The 21,996-nt window shown below is 38.6% G+C and overlaps 1 protein-coding gene across 1 annotated transcript; it reads right to left on the bottom strand.

Moving 5' to 3' along the window:
• Window positions 1-852: 852 nt before the first annotated feature.
• LOC144472405 (T-box transcription factor TBX6) lies at window positions 853-19,025 on the bottom strand. Its single transcript, XM_078185456.1, has 5 exons — window positions 18,803-19,025; window positions 16,519-16,672; window positions 7,601-7,913; window positions 3,052-3,198; window positions 853-2,667 (listed from the first exon to the last, which is right to left on the bottom strand). The coding sequence occupies exons 1-5, from the start codon at window positions 18,900-18,902 to the stop codon at window positions 2,143-2,145; spliced, it is 1,239 nt and encodes a 412-aa protein (XP_078041582.1). The 5' UTR covers window positions 18,903-19,025; the 3' UTR covers window positions 853-2,142.
• Window positions 19,026-21,996: the final 2,971 nt, after the last annotated feature.

The following is a 21,996-nucleotide window of genomic DNA, read 5'->3' as shown; positions in this document are numbered from 1 at the left end:
CGTATTATATATATCTAAGCCTTAGAACAGAGTTAATTCATTTTTTTCCCCTTATTTTATTATTATTATCTTATTACTGTTCACTCAACGAGAATTAACTCCGACCAGCTTGACTTACTTATAAAAAAGGATTAACCCCTTACAGTCGGTGCCATTTTAACTAGACATACAAAGCCTTTATTCAAAGCCATTAATAATATAATTATAATAATATAATTAATAATGCATTATAGCTCTGGATCGTCTTCATTATCTTTTGCTGAATTTAATTTATTTATCGAGTCATTTATAGTCACTTACAGAGTCATTTATAGAGTCATATAGATACACGTTTATGTCTTGTTTGGTTTAGCGCCTTTTCTATATTTGTAGCAAGCTCAGAGCTACACTTGGCAGCTGGAGGTTCTTTTTTAATTGACCCACATTCCGGAGGTTTAATATATGTATATTGCGCTCAGTTTGCTTGCGCAATGTTCGTCAGATAAGCCGAGAATCGGATTGCACTCGGTTATAAACCGTGATAATGCAAGCAGCTTTGTTGTTTGCTAACGCAATTTTGTGCTACTTCGTGGCGTTCTTGACGAAGACGGACTCGAATACGAAAAGTATCAGAAGACTGCTGACATAAGCTAATTATAACGAATTTATTCTTAGATTTATATGCCATATACCAAAAAAGAAAATTTAGCAATACCTTTTAAATAAAGGATCTTTCAATAATTTCTTAATGTTCTAACAGGGATAGAAACGTTTGGGAATTGTAAGAATTACAACACGCAGAAGAAGTAAAACTACAAAATTGGTGTAAAATGTGATTTATTAAAACGATAATACGGATAAAAAGTCGTCGGTTTCCTTAAACTATGCATCTTAAGTAACGCTATCGTCGATAAAACTATTTAAACATTCTCGAAACTTGATACGTAGGATCTACTTGTAAAAATACATATATATATATATATATGATATAACCAATGGACACGTATGATCGATTAACAATTATTGTAAAGACAGTGCACCGCGTTTAATACTGGCAAATCCGTTTCCATGTATATTCGTCGCGCGGAGGAACGAGCACGTCAAGGCACTAATTATAAATTCTTCTCAGGCACTAGATTACGACATTTGTCTTCGACGAGAAAAACAGATCGTCTTCGATAACTTTTCGAAGTATAACTTATTACAAAACATCTTTGGTCGCTTCTCGTCACCGAAGATATCTCACTAACATCGAACTCGCGACGACATCTTAAAAGACACTGTCGAGAAAAGGCACCGCGCGTTTTGTTAAAAGCTCGTTCGCTCTCATAATCATCGTATGTACATCTACCAGACGCGTATCCCTTTCGAAACGCCTATTTTCGAGCCAAACTCGAAAGCTTCGTGTTATAAAATACAGACTCATCCTCTCCGCTCCACGGTACTCGCTCTCGAAACTATCATTTCACCCATCCAAACATCGGCTGACTTTCACATTTTTACATCATAGAACTAGGTCGGTCCGCATGCTAGATCGGTCATCTATCATCACTAAATATAAGAAATCTTTGGTTCATCGTCCACGGTAACGAAATTCTCGACGGACAATATTTCTATTCATATTAACAGAGTTAATGATACAATTAATCTATGTTCAACGAGGTGGAGGACGACACCGTTGTGCACGAATATCAGGATACTGCAGACACGATATAATTCAGTCGTTGGAACATAGCAATCTCGCTTGAACAATCTGCTTTAAACGAAATGACAACAATAATAATAATAATAATATAAATAATAATAATAATGGTGATAACAGAGAAATAGGTAGGATTATGATATAGAGTAGAAATATAGAATACCAAACAAATACAATGAACAAATGAAACTACTTTTGTTGCGATTCCACATTTTAAGGGCGATTTTGTGATTGTTTATTCATATATGTATAACGCAACTTAAATATATGCAACATACCTATCACGTCATATTTTTATTAAAATTTACTTTAATATATTTTTATTAAAGTATACTTTAATGTAGCAATACTTCAAAATATTTTTATTCAAGTATACTTTAATATATTTTTATTAAAATATTCGACAACATCCGATCTGCAGTTCCAAATATCTATTCACAATGATGTACCAACTGCTATCGCTAATACTGCCTCGAGAATCGAGGCACATTTTGATACCGTAACCTGGCTAGGTCCTGTTGCATCATAATGGAAGGATGAAGCAACCGGAAGTAGTGCGCCGGAAGGTTCAAGAGATTTTCGTGTCTGTGGAGACTCGTAGACGAGGTCGAGGAAAATTGCGGTGTAGAGTCGACCCAAGGTCTATGCAGACGACGTTGCGCGTCGCGATCCGCATCTCTGGATAACAAGTTCTGATTGATCATGGCCGGCAATGGCTGACTGATGTCCCCGCAGCTGCTGGCGCCGCTGTCGTCGAGACTTCCGGTTTCGCTGGACGCAGTGTTCGGTCTCTGAGCGACGTCGTCCACGTGATTCGTTCTGTGCGACTCGGACTCCGACGACATGTTACCCTCGTCATCCTCGAGACGGTTCGATCTGCCTTCTTCCGTCTGCTGGAATTTTCGCTTGCATCGCGATTGCCCGGTCTCCCGGAAACCCTTCGCGAAAGGGTTGTTGTTGATCTTCAGTCTGGTGATTTTCTCGTTCTGCAAGAGACAATAAAATTAATTTTGCGAATTTCTACTTCGTATTTACGTTACTATGATTCTGTGGTTGAAAGGAAAAATGGCGTATCTCAGTTTGGCCATTTTTAAGATATTATGGCTCAGGGGGTTTTTAATACTAATTATTCTTGTTGAAGAATATACAAAGAGAATAAACAGAGTAATAAACAATTCAAGAACTTGGATTAATATACCTATAATGTATATTATGAATAAATATCTAATATATAATAATATACCATAAATATATAATAATATATGTCATAAATATATAATATATAATAATATACAACGATTTGACTTACAACCACAGAATCGTTCAAAATGCATGCAGTTAAATATACAGGTTAATTTAGAGATATTCACCTGATAAGCGGTCACTGCGATGAACTCCGTTTCGCTGAATTTAAAGGATGAAGCGGGATGTCGGTATAAATCGCTCATCCTCGTCGCATCGTCGCAACGAATGATCCAGATGCGTGGAATGTATTTGTGCATGGATGTTAGTACCACCTGCAATATAAATAAAACGTATGGTATAAGTATTTGTCAGTTCGGATACAAAATAAAGACTACTTTGTCAAATATCATAGCATGATAATTTACACTGATATTATTATAATTATACTTGGTATTGTTGACACAAAGACGACAGATTCATCGCTCTTTGTTGTACCAATTAAACAAAAAACTGTTTCGATTTCGAAGAAATTCCCCCGATAATTTATAGTTCCGCGATAATTGAATTTTAAAATGGAGAACGCGACCGTATAGATTGAAAAGTTATTTTTCGCGCAGCTTGAAAATTTGGCTTCCAGGAAAACAATTGAAATTCAATAGAATAGTGGAATTAATATTTGCATTTGTTCCGGACTGTACAACGTTGACATTCGATAGTCTTGCGGAAGGTGTCGATCCACAGTTTGGCGCTTCGAACGAACGGCAAAAAGATCTCAGGCACGAAGGTTCCCGCTTTCTTGCATCGCGCGCGGCGGTTTTTGAATAGGCCGAGGGCGCGTGATTCCGGGAAGGTTGAAGGGCCAGTCTGGTTTTCGGGAATCGCGTCTGTGCCGCGCCGTCGTCGGCGTTCTTACCGAGGCGCCAACTTATCTCGAACGAAGCGGCGACCCTTTTATCCGATTCTTCAAACTAATTACGAATTTAATAAAATTCTCTCCCCCGCGCGCCGCCGGCCACTCCGAACGGAATCTCTCTTTTTTCGCCGCCTCGGTGGAAAAAAAAAAGGAGAAACTCGCCGGTCGTGTTTCTCTGTCGGCGTATTCATTCGATACTTGCCCGATGGAAAATTAACGAACGTTCCGGTCGACAGAAATGTCTTATCGATGTCTCGAGTGCATCGTCTCGTTAATTATGCACCTGGACTTTCGTTGAATTTCATTTAAATTGTCTGCATGGTAGAGTATAATTTTCAAACGATGCTATAAATATTATATATATCATAAATATCATAAGTATTAATCTTTTAGTACATTTTTTATGAAAATATCTAAGTTAATCAACCTTATATAGAGAAATCCAGGTTAACATAGATTAATATCGAATTAAACATTTTAATAGATGGAATTTTAACCTCCTAGTCAAATTCAATTCTTCGAATAAATAATAAAAATGAATTTTGAAAATTAGTCAGAAATTAATGTCATCCCTACGTGACGGGGCACTCAACGTGTCAAAAGGGATAAAAGCACCCGACTCTTTAATAAAACAAAAGCGACGATTGTAACAATTTAACAAAAATGAAAATTGGTATTTATTACTGATATTTTTAACTTTAATGCTTAGATACTCGAATGCTTAATTATTGATGACGAGGAAACAGAGTTTCGATCCAATTTCAACTAGAAATCTCAGCGAAGTGCAGCAAAGGGTTAGCAAAGGGAATACGCGCTCGAAAAGCAGGAGCCTCGCCGAAGATTTCCAGGTAATTATCACAGCGGCGTCGAGGACGAAAATCGCTGTGACACGGGCAACCTTCGGTTGAAATAATTGGCCGTTCGCGCGGTTTTCACGGGCGCTCGAGAGGCGGCGCATATCCGCGGAAGTAATTTCCTGGATATTCATGAGAAAACGAAAGGAACTGGGAGACGGGCGTGCTCGGAAAGCCAGCTGTCGGGATTCATTTCTGTCAGGCGTAAACAAACCCACTCGTCGAGAGAAAAAGGGAGGTATATCGATTACAGGGTGTCGTGGAGCGTGTTAATCTCCGTTCTTCACGGACAACGCCCGAAACCGATGTACCCCGGCACCGTTTTGAGTAGCTTAAGTCCTCCTCTCTCTTCCACACCCCGGGAGAGGTAAGAAGAAGAAGAAGAAGAAGAAGAACGTACGCGCGGCGCGTCGACCTTTTCCCTTTTCTAGATTTTAATCCCCGGTGCCGGGGGCTTCCGTGTACGGGCGAGCCCGAGTTTTCCTCGCCTCGGCCAATTCGACAAGGCCCCGCCGTTTAGCGGGGACCAACCCATTAAGCGGAGAATCTGGTCTGCGACCCGATTCACGCCGAAGGGACGAAAGTGGCTGCAAGTGGCCCACGGCATCAAACATTTATCCTTCTAAAATAGCACTGGGTTTGTGGCGCGCATCGAAATCACGTGACCCAAATTATTTCATTTACGGCCATTGAAATTTTAAGGGAATTTGTTCACTTTTCTTCACTTATACTATTATAGAAATCTGAATAAATATATGTTTTTCAGATAGTTGCTCCTAGTGCTCTGTAAATCTAATGATAGATTATATTAACAATTTATACTTTAAATCAAATTCTAACCTCTTGTCTTCAGTATTTAAGTACTCGATTAAATGTAGATGAGCAGTATAAATTAACAGTATAATATACATAGTCGATTGTAACAATATATATAAAATAACAGTGTAATATATATATAATCGACTGTAATAATGTGTATAATTTAACAGTATAATATACATATATAATCAACAGTATAATAACAGTATAATATACAGCGGAAATAGAGAAATAACAGTATAATAAACAGTTTAATATTTAACATTATAATATATATAATATAAATAATATACCGTTAATTTATGTATTTTATTACAATCGATCATCGTAACTGTAGAGGTTATGATACAGCAAGATATCGACGTCTTTCTTTTAGAACGGGATAAGGATGAAGATCAAAGAAAGAATAACAGCACAGACATGCTAAATAACTAAAAAACGATACGAACAACGGAAAAAGAAAATAATATAGATTCAGATGTGGGAATGGAGCGAAGCATAAACAAGTTTTGGAGATAGAGCAGATAGGAAGTGTAAGGTACGTGATGAAAAGGAGGAAACAGCATGACATGTGTTAAGGGACTGCGAAAGGCCGAAGGGACAAATAGAGGAGGGCAAATATTTCGGGGTGGGTCGAGCATAAATTAAGAGAATTAGCAGATCTTTGTTACTAAGATGTGAAATTGCAAGTACGTCAAACAAGTAGAGAGAAACGATGGAACATACACTGCTTTTTATAATTTCCTTTAAAGTATATATAGATATATAATTTCCTTTAAAATATATATAAAATATAAATATACTATTACGAAAATTTTCAATAATAATTAAATAATACGAATAGTATTAATACTAACAAAAAGTAGTAGTAATCGAGTAATAATAAATTGTCTAATATGTATGTTAGCAAGGAAACTACTACTCCAACACTAAAAGAAATGTTAGCTACTTCATAACGCTAAGCCGAAATTAAGAAAAATTCCGAATATAAATAGACAATAGTTAATAAAAATCATCGACACTAAAAAAAGTTGATCAATTTGGCTACTGATCAGCTCAAATAACAGAATGCACTTTGCATACAGGTTAACATCGATTCTTATTTTTGGAACATGGTAGCGCGGATCAGGCTATTAAGAACAGGTTTCGTAAAAATCTGCTCGCCGGTGTGCTAATTGGCTCAAACGAGGATATCGTTCGGAAACCTCTAACAGGCGGCCCGTATATTTTTTTTTGTCCAAGCCGAGAGCATATCGGAAGTGAGAGCAGCCAGGCTAAGAGGGTGGATCCGTGTGTGTGGCGACCTCCCGCATGCGAACCGAGCGACGAGACGCGAGCGCACAAGTCGAAACCAGAGACGCACGCGAAGAAAGGGAAAGAAGGAGCATTTAAGGACATGCCGGCCTGTCCAAACATGGAGCATCTAGATAAATGGAACGCCGAGCTGCCTGCTGCCGCTTCTGGCCAATCGGCGGTTTCCTTTTCCCGGACTTCCGCGCGCGTTTACTTCGAGCCTTTCCGTGGAAATAGGCGTGCTCGAAAAACAGTCGATGTTTGAAACAAAGGGCCGGCCCTTCGATAACCGTCCCAAGATGCTTAACTGTCTCTCCATGGGCTACGATAACGATTATCGCCGAACAATATGTGTTGCCGTTCTCCGCCTTTTCCGAAACTGTGGCTACCGGTTTTAATATTTCCAAGGCGTAGCGTTTAGTCATTGTGAATATTAACAATGACGTATTTGAGGAAAGTTTAATTTTTCAATGTTTTCTGCGAATAATGCTTTTATTTCTTATAGTGTCCTTCTTCATGAATTTTGTAATTACCATCTTTTCTTTATAAAACTTTTGTTATTAAACCTTATCAAACTGCATCGAAATACTCTGTATATTCAGAATTAATTAATTATGTTATACGCATTTTTCTAAGTCGTGGTTTTAATGTACAGTACGAGCAGACAATGCTTCAATTAATTCCATAAAGATTTGATCTTGGAAATCAATCAGTTCCTGGTGACTCGATAAAACTAGACAAGGACGCAAAGATCTAGCCTGACACTTTGGACATCGGAAAATTGTATGTCCGTGAATGTTTGCAGAAAATGGAAACGGTTGACGACGTGTATCACGGTAGCTGAAGAGTACTCACGTTGGTCTTAGGATCGACGGCATTGTTGGTCAGCTTAAGCTTGTTGAAACTTAGGGGATTCTGCATCCAGTGCGCGCCGGGGGCAGGACTATCCGGATGCAGGTAGATCCTTCGATCGATCCTCGGCTGAGGCTCCGCTGGACCAGCCGATGTCCATCCCCTAGCTGTCGCCCCGCAACCATCCTCAAAGGCGGCACCGCCGCCGACGTACTTGTGGCGACGATCAGACGCTGGTTCTACTTCGAGGAGAACGCAATATCGGGCGCGACACTCTAATCCGCTGATCGACAGCTGTATGGACGGGAACATTCGTCTGAAACGAAATGATGCGCACATTAAATCGGGGATCGAAGGATTCTCTTAGATCCGTTTGAGTCAACACTTTGACGTCGATAGTCACGATTTTCTCAGTGAGGCGACGCCCGGAATTTACAAAAATTAAATAATTATGTTAAGGATATAATATTGAATTTACTAGCGGATGTTTGTTTATCACGTTGAGATAAAATAATGTAAATTTATTTTGTACTAGCTGTGTTTTGTGAAATAGAAACAAAATAAGCAAATATGCGCCGCCTCGTGGGAAAGACACGTGTGACGCACTGGTGATGCACGCCGGAGTCAACGTGTTAAATAACATTATGTAAAATATATATCATAATATAATCAATTAATTACTTATATTTACTTTGTATTAATGTCAATTTATAATTAAAGTCGGCAAAGTACCCAGTCGGCAACGATTGTTAATAACAAGATTGTAATATCTTCTCAATATTCATTTTAATCATACACATTGTTTTTTCACATTCATTATTATCAACTTATTATTCAATTTGTAATAACAACATTCCTACGTGGTAATTGCAGTTTTAGAAATTTCTACCCCTAATAATTTTCATCTTACAACTTAAATATATATATTATAATTTAGTATATTTTGATTTCCCAATACTTAATTTATGTTACATATATGCTATTAAGAGTGCGCGGTTTCCCACAATTACGGTTCGGAATTGCTATCGAACGCGTCGGGACGGCTTCGGGACTCGAAACTTTCACGTTTTGAAGTCATATCGGGTCTCGAAATCGGCTACCTGAAACTCTAAAATGGGATCGGGGGACGTTTCATTAGCTTTTCCTAATTGTCTATTATCTACCCCAAGAATTGTTCTATACGCTTTTACTGTACACTTGTCGAAAGTTAAATTGTCCGAGGAGAAACCCCGAACGAACTATCTAACGAAAGCACGCATGAATTAGGCACTGATTCTCCGACATACTATTTCTAAAATATTTCTGAATTGCTTCAAAATATTTCTGAATTATCTTAAAACATTTCTGAATTATTTTAAAATATTTCTGAATTATTTTAAAATATTTGACTGATTATTTTTAAATATCTGATCAATTACTTTCAAATATTTTTCTAAAATATCTCTGCCGTACTTTAGCGAGTGAGGTTATGTCAGGTTATGTTGTACTTTAGCGAGTCGGACTCGCGGTGGAAACTTCGAACAATTAAATATAAATATTCATCCATTCGATTAAGTAGGAATTAAATTCGATTCTCTTGTTACCAATATTTAAACATTCGAGTAGATACGAGCTTCCTTTCTCTTCGACGAAATTAGTGAGATCGAAAAAAATTCTAATCACAGCAGTTAAGAAAATGGTACAGCAAGGGGTTAATGAACACTACCAAATCCGCTTTCAGAATTTCGGCTACCCGAAAATTCTCGAGGATCAATTTCAAATTCAGGTACCCGAACTTTAGCGTATTTAAAAATTGTCGAGTCCCAAAGCGGACACAAAGAAAATGCCCAATGATTGGGCATCATGATTTATGAATATCATTTTTGAGAAATATACGTCGCGAATAAAATGAAATTAGCGGTTGACCTAATATAATATATTTTTTCTATGACATAAGCTTGAATAAAATATCTAGTAAATCTTAATTTTCAGGTTATAAATATTGCATGGATTTCACAATAAGTACAACGTATTTCTGTCATGCAAATGCATCATCGTCAGAAACGAATTGACAGACGCCATCCGCCATTACTGTGACCGTCTACGTCGAAATCGTTTCACCGTCGGCACAAGCGCGTCCGAAAACGCGGCCACGGAATCCTTTGGCGCGTCGCCGGCGTCGCGTTAAACTTATATTCCGCACAGGTAGCACAAGCAAACTGAACACGGGGAACGAAGGGACAGAAAATTCCCAGTCATTAACGTCCCGGAGACGAGTGGGCGTCGACGAGGGAGCGACGCCGAGGCTCCTCTCACTTCCTGCGACTCTTTAAGTGCATCACGGCCGTTATCTTTCGATCCCAACAGTTAGTTTTCCTCTCTATCTTTCTCTTTCTCTCTACCCCTCGTGTAAACATTTCAAACTCGCGGATAATCCCGTGAGTAAACCTGCGAAAGTCAATCTCCGGTGGTTCGGACCGTTTGCATACCTAATTGCGGATTTCCCGATGCCGCTTTGTTCCAACCCTCTTTTACTCATTCCCGTCGAAAGTTGCGGAAAGAAACGAACGTAAACAACGGGAGAACAAACGCCGACGTTCGTCGTCTTTGTTTAATAAAACAGAAGCAGCTGGAACTGCTAGCTAATAGAAAAGTTCGACGTGAAATAATAATAATAAGAGTTAAATAGGTTATTATAAAATAAGTTGTTTTAATTTTGCTGAAAATATTTATGGTAAATGCTTTGTGACGAGACCAATAGGGGATGTTACTTTGGATTTTTTGGTTCGCTTCGATGATAAGGAAATCGTTGTCCTTTGTCATCCACGGTTTTAGAGGTCAAAGTCGAATTTTCAATAGAATGATGTATTTTTCTATAAGAATAGCACTGACAGTAAATAATTCAATAAAGCATGATCCAATTCTACCTTTAACCTATCAAAGAAATCGGAATAATATATCTTGTTCTCTTTGAAAACTATTTAGCATATTTAAATGTTAATAACAGCACAGAAAAAGTCTATAATATCGTTCTATAGTATTTTTCTATAATTTTTCCTAAAAATCATTGTAGTGACTTTCGCATTTTCGTTTAACCTATGAAAAAATATAAATATAGAACCGACGTTGGACGATGCAATAAGAAGTCAGCTTTTCGTTCGAAACCGTGTGCACGCGCACTTGCCAAAGCCAAAAGTCATTAGGGGTGGAACTTAAAAGGGTTCACTTAAACCTCCGTCAACAGTAGTACCTGACTCTTTGGTATTTTAAAGTTAAATCCACAAAAGATGCGCATCTAGATGGACGTAATTAGCAGTGGAAAGCCCGAGTTACTCCTGTGAATCAGGTTTTGCGAGCACTTGTTCAATCTCACCCCTAATAGCGGCCTATAGCGCTAATCTTCTTTACGATTTCTGCAGCTACCGTCGCCATTTATTATTTACCGTTTCAAAAACTACTATTAATATTTTCACGTTCACAGGACTCTTACTTTTATTATCGAACCCTTTACTGTCATTTTCATTGAACTTTCTTCTTTGTTACTGTAGGCGTAATTTATTCGAAGCCAGGTCTATGATATACATAATCTATGGCATATATAAAGTGAATTCAATTAATATTCGGGCACCTTTTAAAACGTAATAAAATTTTTGTAATTGCAATTTGGATCTTTCTTTACGTGATAATAGATTTTAGATTGTTTATTAGATAATGACTAAAAATTGGTTGCAAATTAATATTATATTAGTATTTAAAATATAGAGAACACAGACAATCCTTGAACTGAGGAACTTTGTGTAAATATTAGAAACAAGTAATATATTCAAACTATAATTTGAGTTTAATAATTGTTTAATACTGTTGTAATACTATTCATTGAATAACATTTCGAATTACAATCTCGAATTTCTTGGATAAAATTTAAAGAAAAAATTCGTCTCTTACAATTGTAAGTTCTATTTTCAATAGCTTTGCTATATCATATAAAGAAGAAAACACTTTGCAAAAGGGATCTGCTACAAGTTACGTCAATTTCTCGATCCCTGGTTCATAATAATAGGTAAAAACGATCGGTCTTCTAGCTCTGTTATCATTATTAAGGATTCACGATCCCCGGTTAATAAAAATATTAGTAATAATAATAATAATAATAACGGAAGTAGGATATTGGTCGCTTTTCCAGTGAATTCGACGGAACTGGCCGACTCCTGCGCGATTTGTTTAACGCGGCGACAAAAAAAGGACTTCCTCGAGTAGACGCGCTCGTGAACGATAAAGAGGATCGACGCCATGCCTCCGTTGTTGAATCCACTAAAAGTGGCGCCCCTGTAAGTGGAGGATTACGCCGTCGCGACGGCTGCTGGAAAGAAGGCCCGTGCGCCGATGATTCGAGCGCGTCTGGTCCTTTTAAAAAGCCTCTCGAGATTATCGAATCACCAGATAATGCCGTAATAACGGCGATACACCATACGCCGCGTGCAACCGCAGCACGCGCCCCGTTTCCCTTTCATCTCGCAGATTACATCGATCGGAAGTCACGTGGCGCCGCACCAGAGCCTTGTAAACAAAATCTGTGAACGCTCTGCACGGTGATCTCCTGGTATAAATACCTTTTTTTAGAGCCCGCAAGTCGATTAGGAGATCTAGCCCTCGTACTTTTTAACACTAAAAACACCGCGTTGCTTTACGAGAATAACAAGACAGCGTTTAAACTATTTATTTTCATTCCAATCGCAGAGTTTAAAAAGATAAAAATTGTGGAACCGATTGTTTTCAACCATGTTCACGAGATCTTAACACAATTTATCCGAGCTGATGAACATTAAAAAACGATAAAATTTATGGAAATTCGTATTAGTTTGAATGTTAATTAATTCGAAGCTCTGTACGTTTAGTTAATCCCTTGCCGTAACATTTTCTTTACAATTTCTGTGATTAGAATCCTTCTTATATTTAAAATCAAAGTAAAGAATTTTATATTTATCGCGCGCTTACGTCTACTCGATTGTTTAAATATTGAAGATATTTAAATAGTCAAGAGAATCAAATTTCCGTCACGAAAGAAATCTCCGTCACGAGTCTGACTCAGCACGATAAGGGGTTAACTGGTATTACTTCGTTTCATTGCCAATCTCACGAGTACCCATGGAACTACGTTTTTATTTAATCGGAACCGCAAAAGCCTTACCATTGAATTTCCATCAATAATTAATGTATCATATACCGTATGAAATTTCAAATTTAAATTCCATTCAAATCTAACCTCTTTTACATTTTTATATTTACAATTCTGATCGAATATATGAAACCGATAGTCCGCCAGTAAATCCGCGTAACGATGTTCCGTCAATTCTTCAGGTTCGCATTGTGCAAACGAGCCATTGTACCCGATCGTGTAAAACGTTTTTCGGCAAGACAATCGTTGCGCGGGACAAAAAAAAAAGAAATCCTTTGTCTCGTATCAGAAGAAGAATGCCACGGTAATTTGCCGAGAGGGAAGGGGGCCGTTTTACGAGGACTTGTATCCTCGGCCGAGCGCGCTCGTGAGGATATCTGTAACAGGCGAATCACAGCGGAACGTGAAATTAATTAGCTCCGCTTAGAGGACGGGGCCCGGGGTGCGAGGGCGAGGAGGAAGCGGAAAGAGAAAACGGGCGGGGGATCCGAGGTGGTCCATGTTGCGCTTCTGGGACGCACGTTTCCCGTCGGCTATTCATCGGTGACGCAAGGTCGCCTGCGAACGAGAACGTGGGGGGTAAGTGAACCGAGGGAGGAAGCGAGGTGATAGGAAAAGAGGACAGAAAAATCGCGTCTGGGCGAGGCTCGTGGAACCGAAGGAGAGAGCCAACGTGTCGATCGTGTCACGGAATACTGATTACATCGGCATGGCCACGGGGCCCCGGAGGCGAACTATGTGTACACGTGGTTGGCACGTGGTGCCTTTCGCAAAGCCGCAGGAACCGCCGTCGGACCGGAAGGCACGAATGTGCGGACCGCCGTACACCTTTTGTTACTGTTATAAACTATGGGACCGCCCCCGTATTATCCGAACACTGTCGCTTTCGGACGTTTCCAGAGAATCGCTGAAGTGTTCGAGCGATCTTAATACTTTGTTGACCGGTCATTCGGCCGTAAGCATTTTTATATTTTCGTAACGTTAGTAGTAAACGATGTTTATTTTATTTACTGCATATTGTATAGAAATATGTATAAATGTTCTTTTGCTAATTATTCTTTATCCTGACAAATTAATCATTTTGGACGACGTCTGAAAGATGTGGGGATATCATTGCAATATTATTATTACGATTATTATTATTATTATTATTATTATTATTATTATTATTATTATTATTATTATTATTATTATTATTATTATTATTATACGATTTTAGATCATGATTTTATGATAGAATGTTAATACGATCTATTGTTCTAACAAGATCGTTGAATTTTTCTCAGTAAGTTAAAAAATTGCACTTAATAATGTATATTATGTATTCTATAAACAACATGAAATAAAATATTATTCACACAAAAATCTCGTAATGAGCAAGAAGGTTAAGCAATGAAATAAATTAGTGTCACTCGTTTGCCAAATTTATAACGTTGTATTATTTCTTTTTTAAACTTCAGAAGATTGACAAGGTATTTTATAAATACTTAAAAAAAACCATAAAGCTTTTTATATTGGTAACATATTTTTCAACCGAGCCGTTGTTACTGAAATATTTATTTAACTATATTCTTAGACGTGAATAGAAAGCAACGAATTAAGAACGAAAGCAATCGGAAGTTTCCATTGAAACAAAAACATGATTTCATGATAAGTTATTGAAAAATAAAAAATTGAAGATTGCTTCAATTTTAATCACAACTCAATGTCCCCCACTCCTCCCTTCACCCACGAGTCTTTGTCACTCAAATTCTGTCTTTCATTTCGCGTCTTTCGTGTCCCCTGCCACATCTCGATCGGCATCAACCCCGTTATCGAACGTGGTAGCAACGCAAAATTCTCCGTAATCTTAAGCGCGATAACCACGACAGGGTAGGCCGTTGTATCTGTGGGAAGAGTGACAAGTAGCTAGATCGCTTCCGGTGCGCCGGAAATAGTGATTCGTCCTGCATCCGTCCGGTCGTACGACTATTCCCGCAAATCTGCTTTCGTGAAATGATTCGGAAGATCGGTGGCGCCGATAGCTGCGGACACGTCGTCACGACCTTACTTTTACGACTTTTCTTGACCACCTTCTGTGAAACTAATCGGCCTGTCGTCGCTCGGAAGCATTCCTCGTTAAGGGCCCCGTTGCCCGTTTGCCTGGCCCCACCGACAAACGTGTAGGTATTCCATACGGAAACTTTGCACTCGACGATTTTGACTCATCTTCGACGAACGATACCATCGCACGCTTCGAGAAAACGCGTTTGTGCAGAATATCGTACAGATAATAATAATATTACATTTTATATTGAAATTTAATATTTACGATATTTAAGTTTAATATTTACGGTATTTAAGTTTAATATTTACGGTATTTAAGTTTAATATTTACGGTATTTAAGTTTAATATTTACGGTATTTAAGTTTAATATTTTGCGATATTTTAAGTTTAATATTTACGGTATTTAAGTTTAATATTTTGCGATATTTTAAGTTCAATATTTGCGGTATTTAAGTTTAATATTCACGATATTTTAATTTCAATATTCGCGATATTTTAACCCTTCGAAGTCGTTTCAACTGCAAATTTAAAATAATATTTCCGACTTCCAGTATCTCTATTTTATATAACAAAATTCATTCTATGGATATAAAATCGAGTCTCGTGACTCATATAATTTTTTAAATCTAAGCTTTGGCGATGTATAAAAATAATTTTGAAACCATTTTAATGGCGCCGCAGAGTCGCTACTCGAGTGCAAAGAATAGATGAATAAAAATATATAAAACAAATATATCGTTGCAAATTTTGATGTTGAATAATTAACAGATTGCACGCATAAAATGTCTTAACAATGAGCTCGTAGATGTTAATGAAAAGCGTGTGGATCTTGCGAAGCAGAGACAGGTATTTGTCGGAAGATAGAAAGCATTGAAAATCTAGAAATAATGTTGGGATAGATCGTATTTTTCAGGTGGAGAGGCCAAAGGTTTCGGCACCGACAGAGAATATGGTCGCATGGCGCCTGTCGGGCCGTTTCATCCCCATTGGAATTCGAGGTAAGAAAGTGTTCGGCAATATTCCCCGCTATCTTACAATCAACATAATATTTAAGAATTCTCGTTTCCTTAATAAAAGAGCGTTTCAAATTCTGAAACCGTTGAATAATTATCCCTGCGTATTTCATCGTTCTTAACGATAATCGCATGATAGATTACGGTAACTATAATACTAAAGGGAAGAAGTTGAATGACGACCCTCTGAGAACAATGATACTGATTCTGAATTTTAAAAATAGTTTTTCAAAATTTCATGACATCGACGAAACTTTACCGAAAACTATAACTAATTTAACAAGTCAATTGAAAAGAAATATTGTACGACAATGCAACATTGCTAATGACCATTGTTGTAGAAGCAATAATTAACCCCTTACCTAATAACCGGCATTTCTGCGGTCCTAATAATTTCTCTAATAAACAACGAAATAATAAATCTAACAAACGAAACAAATTTTAATATTCGCACGTCTTCGTTCGCTTTCATTTCTAAACATTGAAAAGATAAAAATCATATTCTGTTTCATCGCGAGTTTGACTCGTTACAAGTACTATAATATAGCTAAAAAAAGGAGATTTATAATGATGCTAATGCAATTAATACTGCGACTTATAGTAAGCTTGTAATATGTCAATTCGCGCGTTTATAGTTTAGGGAGCTTTTATAGAATCTCTACAGAAATCGGTGACGATGAAAGACGAGCATGATCGATGCACTCACCGACCCATCTTCGTGATTATCATCTCAGTCGTCTCGGCATGGAATTGTCGCCACAAATCCTGATTCTGCAGTTCAACCTTCACCTCGGGAGGTAGCGGAGGTCCTCCGCCTGGTGTAGGTGGCATCGTCCACGTGCTTGGATTCGATAGATCTTCTGCAATTCATAAAAATAAATCGTATAAATACAGTGTTACAGGGTTTCGAATTCGCTTGAAAACGTTGTAAAATCCCACGAAATTCTTCTACCGCAAATTATCTGATTTTTTAAATGTACACATCCTTTGTCAACGCAAATAAAAAAAATATTCACCAGCATCGTCGACGTTCCTCGTTAAAAAGCCATACGCTTTTAAAAAGAACGTTCTCTGCTTAATGAAACGTTATACAACCGCGGTAAAATTCGTTTTGTTATTAACGAAAATATTTGAAATTTATCTGTAAGCTATAATATAATTTTAATAGAAGGAAAATTCGACTAATAATCATAGTAATCGTAGCCTTCATGGCGAATAGGCTACAGAAATTTACACGCGTCGCTAAATAGTATTTAACATATGTTTCCTGCACGCTAGGTTTCAACAAATTATCATATAGTTACAATAAATTATCATAATTATGCTATCCGGAAGATAAGGTCGGTAAACTGGTTACATTAATATTAATTACACATAACACTTTACCAGCTTCGCTTCAATGACTGAATGAATTGTGTTTAAAAATATTGGATAATATTCTTTCAAATAATAATGTCAAAAGAACTCGTCACGTGATTATTAATTAACCCAACTCAAAGGATTACGCGTGAGATTACTGGAGTTTCCGAACAATTTCTGAAGAGATCCCTGTCGGAGAGATAACTGTTGAGTTAAAGTGTTAAAAAATCTCGGACGCCACAGATTTATCTAGCTTAACGACCGGGAGACGCGTCTCAATTCGTGCGAGACGAGTTCGCCTCCCAGCGATCGCTGTCCTTTGGTGTCCACCTAGACACTGGCCGGGCCGGATAAGCTAAAGGAGGATAAGAAATTGCGCGGATGAGGTGACACGAATACCGTCGAGGACACCTTTTTGCAAGTGGATCTATAGGGGATCCTCGGTTGGCCGCATGAGCGATTCACCTTACACTTGTACCGCGGTTCTGCGGTCCGGGGGCATTATGCCCCGGACTGGGATAATTGCGGGTATCGACTCGTCCTCGCAAGAGGACACCGGTGCCCGGGCCATTCCCTAGGCCAGATAACGATTGTCCGCTCGACCGAAAGTCGGCGCCTTTCATCTCCGGGACGGGAGGACCCCGAGAGATCTGTGTCGCCGCGGATCTGTGTCGCCACCGCGGGATCTTGGCGGCGTATTACACGCACCCTCTACCCTCCCGGCTCGTGGGAAAACAGAAGCACCGAAAGCTTTTTTACACGGGATCGGTACTTCTCGAACGAGCCGTGCCGGGGGTGGGTTAAATAATCTGGCCTCGTTGTGAAAAATACACTTGACTCGTTTATATAATATGTAACCTTTACCGGCACGTGTTTACACTTCGGGAGGCTGTACGAGAGGAACGAGCACGCGGGAGGATACAATATGGCCGCTGAGCTCGCACCAATGTTCATTCAAATTGTAATACACAAGAGTCCGCTACAAGAATAAATTAACTTATTGTAGCATATATTTGCTACTGTTCGAAAATTTCAGACTATATTAATCACAAAAATACTTGTCACATTTTTAGCATAGACGCGTTGAAGGAATTCTATATCGTTGAAATCACCCGTCCTATAGCAAAATTTTATTAAAATGCCTCGTCGTTAATGCGTTAAGGGATGACTACCACAAAAATTAATGTTCCAAGATGAATAATAAAGTACACCATTGACAAACATTAACATTGCAAGCGTCAATGTTTAAAAATGAACAATGAACGAAGGGAGACCCGAACCGATTTAGTATATTTTTATTCAAACGAACGATATGGTTATACTGATAAAAAGTGACGAATCGTTATCATTATTACAAAAATTGAATATCTCCGTCGTTGTCTTTACAGCGTAAATAAATTAAATTTTGCTCAGTTGCGTGTAACGAGTGACAAGTTGATTTATACAAATTATATAATTATTTCTACCGATTCGATTGATCAAGCATCCTTGGTCAGAAGAAACAAATTTAAGAAACGACAGACTATTATTCTCGATTGAAATAATATCATGTAAATAGAGAATTAAAAAAAGTACTGCAAAAATAGTAGAAAACACCGTGCACGTCAAAGTTGAAAAAGTATCGAACGAACCTGATCGGTGTCTTCGAAGAGCGATTTGTTGCTGATGGTACAGCATCTGTTGGTGCAGTTGCAGTTGCAATTCCATTGGTATCGTCATCATCATATTCATGTTCCGATCGGCGCGCACTATGAGACAGATACTGTAGTGTCACTTTGTCACGCGATCACACCGCAAACATACGCGCGAAAATTAGTTTCGCATTCGGCGTCGACGTCTTCCGCGTTACTGCCTGGCCGCAACTGATGATGCGCTTCGGAGTTGCAGAAACACGGCTCGGTTGCAGTGATCCATTGCTGCAACGGAGGGCACTTCCACGCTATTGGCCGCTGCATCCTCCCACCAAAGTATCGCCGCGCCCTCGAGGATCCCATTGGTCGGCGCGATTACAACTTAGGCCGTCGAATACTCGAATATTCGTGCGGCTCGAGACTGCATCGGGCCGGGACTCGGTTTTCGAGCCGAGCCGAGTGCGAACTCGATAAGACCGAACGGCTTGAAAGAATTCAATAAACTTTTTATGGTAAAAATAATATGATATATAACAATGAGAGTCTTGATATTTTGTAATCTCTAGTGAAAAAGCTATGCGTTAACGCTAGAATTACCGCCGATTAATGTACACCTACTTCTACCGGAAGGGTTAAAGTAACATTTTTAAACCTTATAGGACCATACTAAGGTTTAGTAAGTTGCTAAGGGTAAATATTAGTATGTAACTAATTATTTTAGTTTGTTTAAACGTGAAATAAATCATCAGAAAAATACAGAAAAATTCGTAGACTTCTTGGAATTTTATGGCGAATATTTTTCCCAATGAATTATAAAGGTAACATAAGTTATAGTTAACCTTATTATCCGATGATTTTTATTGATTGGTTTATTATAATATAATGTTATTGCCAGTCATAATTAAAATTGCATAAAATCCAAGTAATTTCAGTCCTGTTATTTTCATTTACTGTTCAGAATTAGAAAGACTGATTTAATAACGAGACGACGCCACGCTAATTGAGTGATAATTTCAGCGAACTGACAAGGAGCAATGAAAACATACGGTTGCTTTTACACATACTATACAATACTTGTTACCTAATATTCGTGTTAATTAATTTTTACTTCTTATATTGTTCCAACAAATTAAATCTGTAGCTGCTTCTCGTGTCTCTCAAAGTATATTATAAATAAATTGCAAAATCATCTCATCGTGCTCCAGATTTTTCAGAAAAGCAAAAATAAATATATCTCACTATGTATATGCCGTTGTATAATATCAGAGCCTGTTTCATTAGATTGCCGATAAAATGGCCGGCTACAAACGACAAAAATACTAAATTACTCATCGACGATAGTACAAGTGATGATTCACATTGACGAACAAACTTCTCCTATGTTTTCGGAGATTTTTCAATTTTCAGTAATCTTGAGTAGAACAATTTCTACAATTTACCAACCTCTCCTATCATGCAAAAGCATCATTTGGTAAAAAACCAACGATCATTTGTGGTAATGAAAAGAATCGACGATTAACAGTTTCGATTTATGTTGACAATAATTATTGTCAACATAACTATGGAGCAGACTTATTATGCATCTATTCTGGAAATTATTTCTTGGATTCTAAGTTGTCATAAAATATTCGTTTAACGCATTGAACAGCCATTTAAGCGCCAGTGGTGCACGTGGCACGGAACGCGTTAAGTATAGTTTTTGGATGCGCCGTGGAATCGGCAGAACTATGCGCAAGGCTATCGAGAGCTAGACGTCTCGATAAACGTTTACCGCGCGAAGTAAAATCGCGTGACAAGATCCAACGTAGAATCTAGCCAGCCGGCTACCAGGCGGCCCGCTCGGATTTATACGTCGGCGTATTTGACGCATGTCGCGGCACACGATCGCATTAAGGAATGAGCCGCGTAGCGCGTTAGGTACAAGAGTGGAGAATCGTCACCATAAATTACGGAATCCGGCGGGCAGACGGCAGTTAATAGTTTGTTCTCGAGTCGAGACGGGACGAGGCGAGAAGATAAAATCAAGAATCCGTCCGCGGTGCGTCGGCGGTCAAAGAGGAACGAGAGACAGTGCGCGGCACGGAGCTGAGCGAAGCGCAGCGAGATACGAATCTACGCTTTTCTCGCTCCCTTATATTCTCTTTTCTCGGTGGCCACCGTTCCGATCGTCGCTTCTGCTCCTTTTGCCTTCCCCCTCCTCTCTGCCGACTGCTTCTTCTTCTCCCTCCTCCTCGAGGGTAGAAAGCGTCCCCACGCCGCCTATGACGTCGGTCATCGCACTATTGTAGTGGGTTCCGGATTGCGGATTAACTGTAAGCGATACCCACAACAAAAGTGCGCGCGCTCTACCTGACAGAGCCCCGGCTACCTGTATTCTACTACTTTATGACAACATTGTAATGCCTCTCGATCGTGTCATCGGTCCGTTCCCTGGCATCACCAGTTGAAATTCTTTAGGCCATTCCGGTGTTCCTTATCGATCGGTCGCGTTTTTTATCGATCCACGCACGTAAACACACCCTTCTCCCGTGTCCGCTGCATGTTTTCACCCTTTCGAACATAACCTATAGTCCGCGTACGACTTAAAATATACGATTCCCGAGACTCGTACGCTTTATCATCTTATCTCCGAAGTTCCCTCGATTTCTCTTTTATTTGGCTCCTTAAGTTACAATTTCTATCGCGGCCACGTTAATTAACACTTCTTAAACAATGAACAATCGGTCACTTTGGAAATTGTCCAGCACCATGGTTTTCTAGTTTCTTTTTTATGGAATATTATTTATAAATAAATAACTGTTATAACCTGTACAGAAATAACAAAACTTCATATGAAGTTTTACCTTTTACCATCTTGGTAGAGTAGCAATTTTTTAAATAAACTGCAGTTTTAATTGCCTTCTTCCCAATTCTCCTATCTAATTGTCCATCTTGGAGCAAATAGCAAGCTTTCGCAACAAGAGTTCTATTCGCTCTCTCAGCGACGCCATTTTGCTTCGGTGTATAGGGAACGTTCGTTAGATACCTAATTCTTGTTTCTTTCAAATATGCATTCGTTTTATTATTTATGAATTCTTTACCATTGTCAGAGCTCAGAATTTTTCTTTTCTTTTCTTTCCTGTCTTCTTTTCTTCCACCCTTGCTTAAAATTGCTCAGATCCTACTGTGACTTCAGATTTATTTTTCATAAAGTA

The sequence above is a fragment of the Augochlora pura genome, chromosome 7, assembly GCF_028453695.1.
Source record: "Augochlora pura isolate Apur16 chromosome 7, APUR_v2.2.1, whole genome shotgun sequence".
Taxonomy (NCBI): Eukaryota; Metazoa; Arthropoda; class Insecta; order Hymenoptera; family Halictidae; genus Augochlora; species Augochlora pura.
The sequence above is the reverse complement of the archived record's forward strand: the minus strand, read 5'-3'. Positions and strand labels throughout refer to the sequence as shown.

Excerpts from the sequence above, each read along its gene's own strand:
- LOC144472405 (XM_078185456.1), bottom strand. The coding sequence starts at position 18,902 with ATGAATATGATGATGACGATACCAATGGAATTGCAACTGCAACTGCAC. Across the intron at positions 7,914-16,518 it reads ATAATCACGAAGATGGGTCG|ACGAATGTTCCCGTCCATAC; the intron begins GTGAGTGCATCG and ends ATTTCGTTTCAG. Across the intron at positions 3,199-7,600 it reads CCGTCGATCCTAAGACCAAC|GTGGTACTAACATCCATGCA; the intron begins GTGAGTACTCTT and ends TTTATATTGCAG.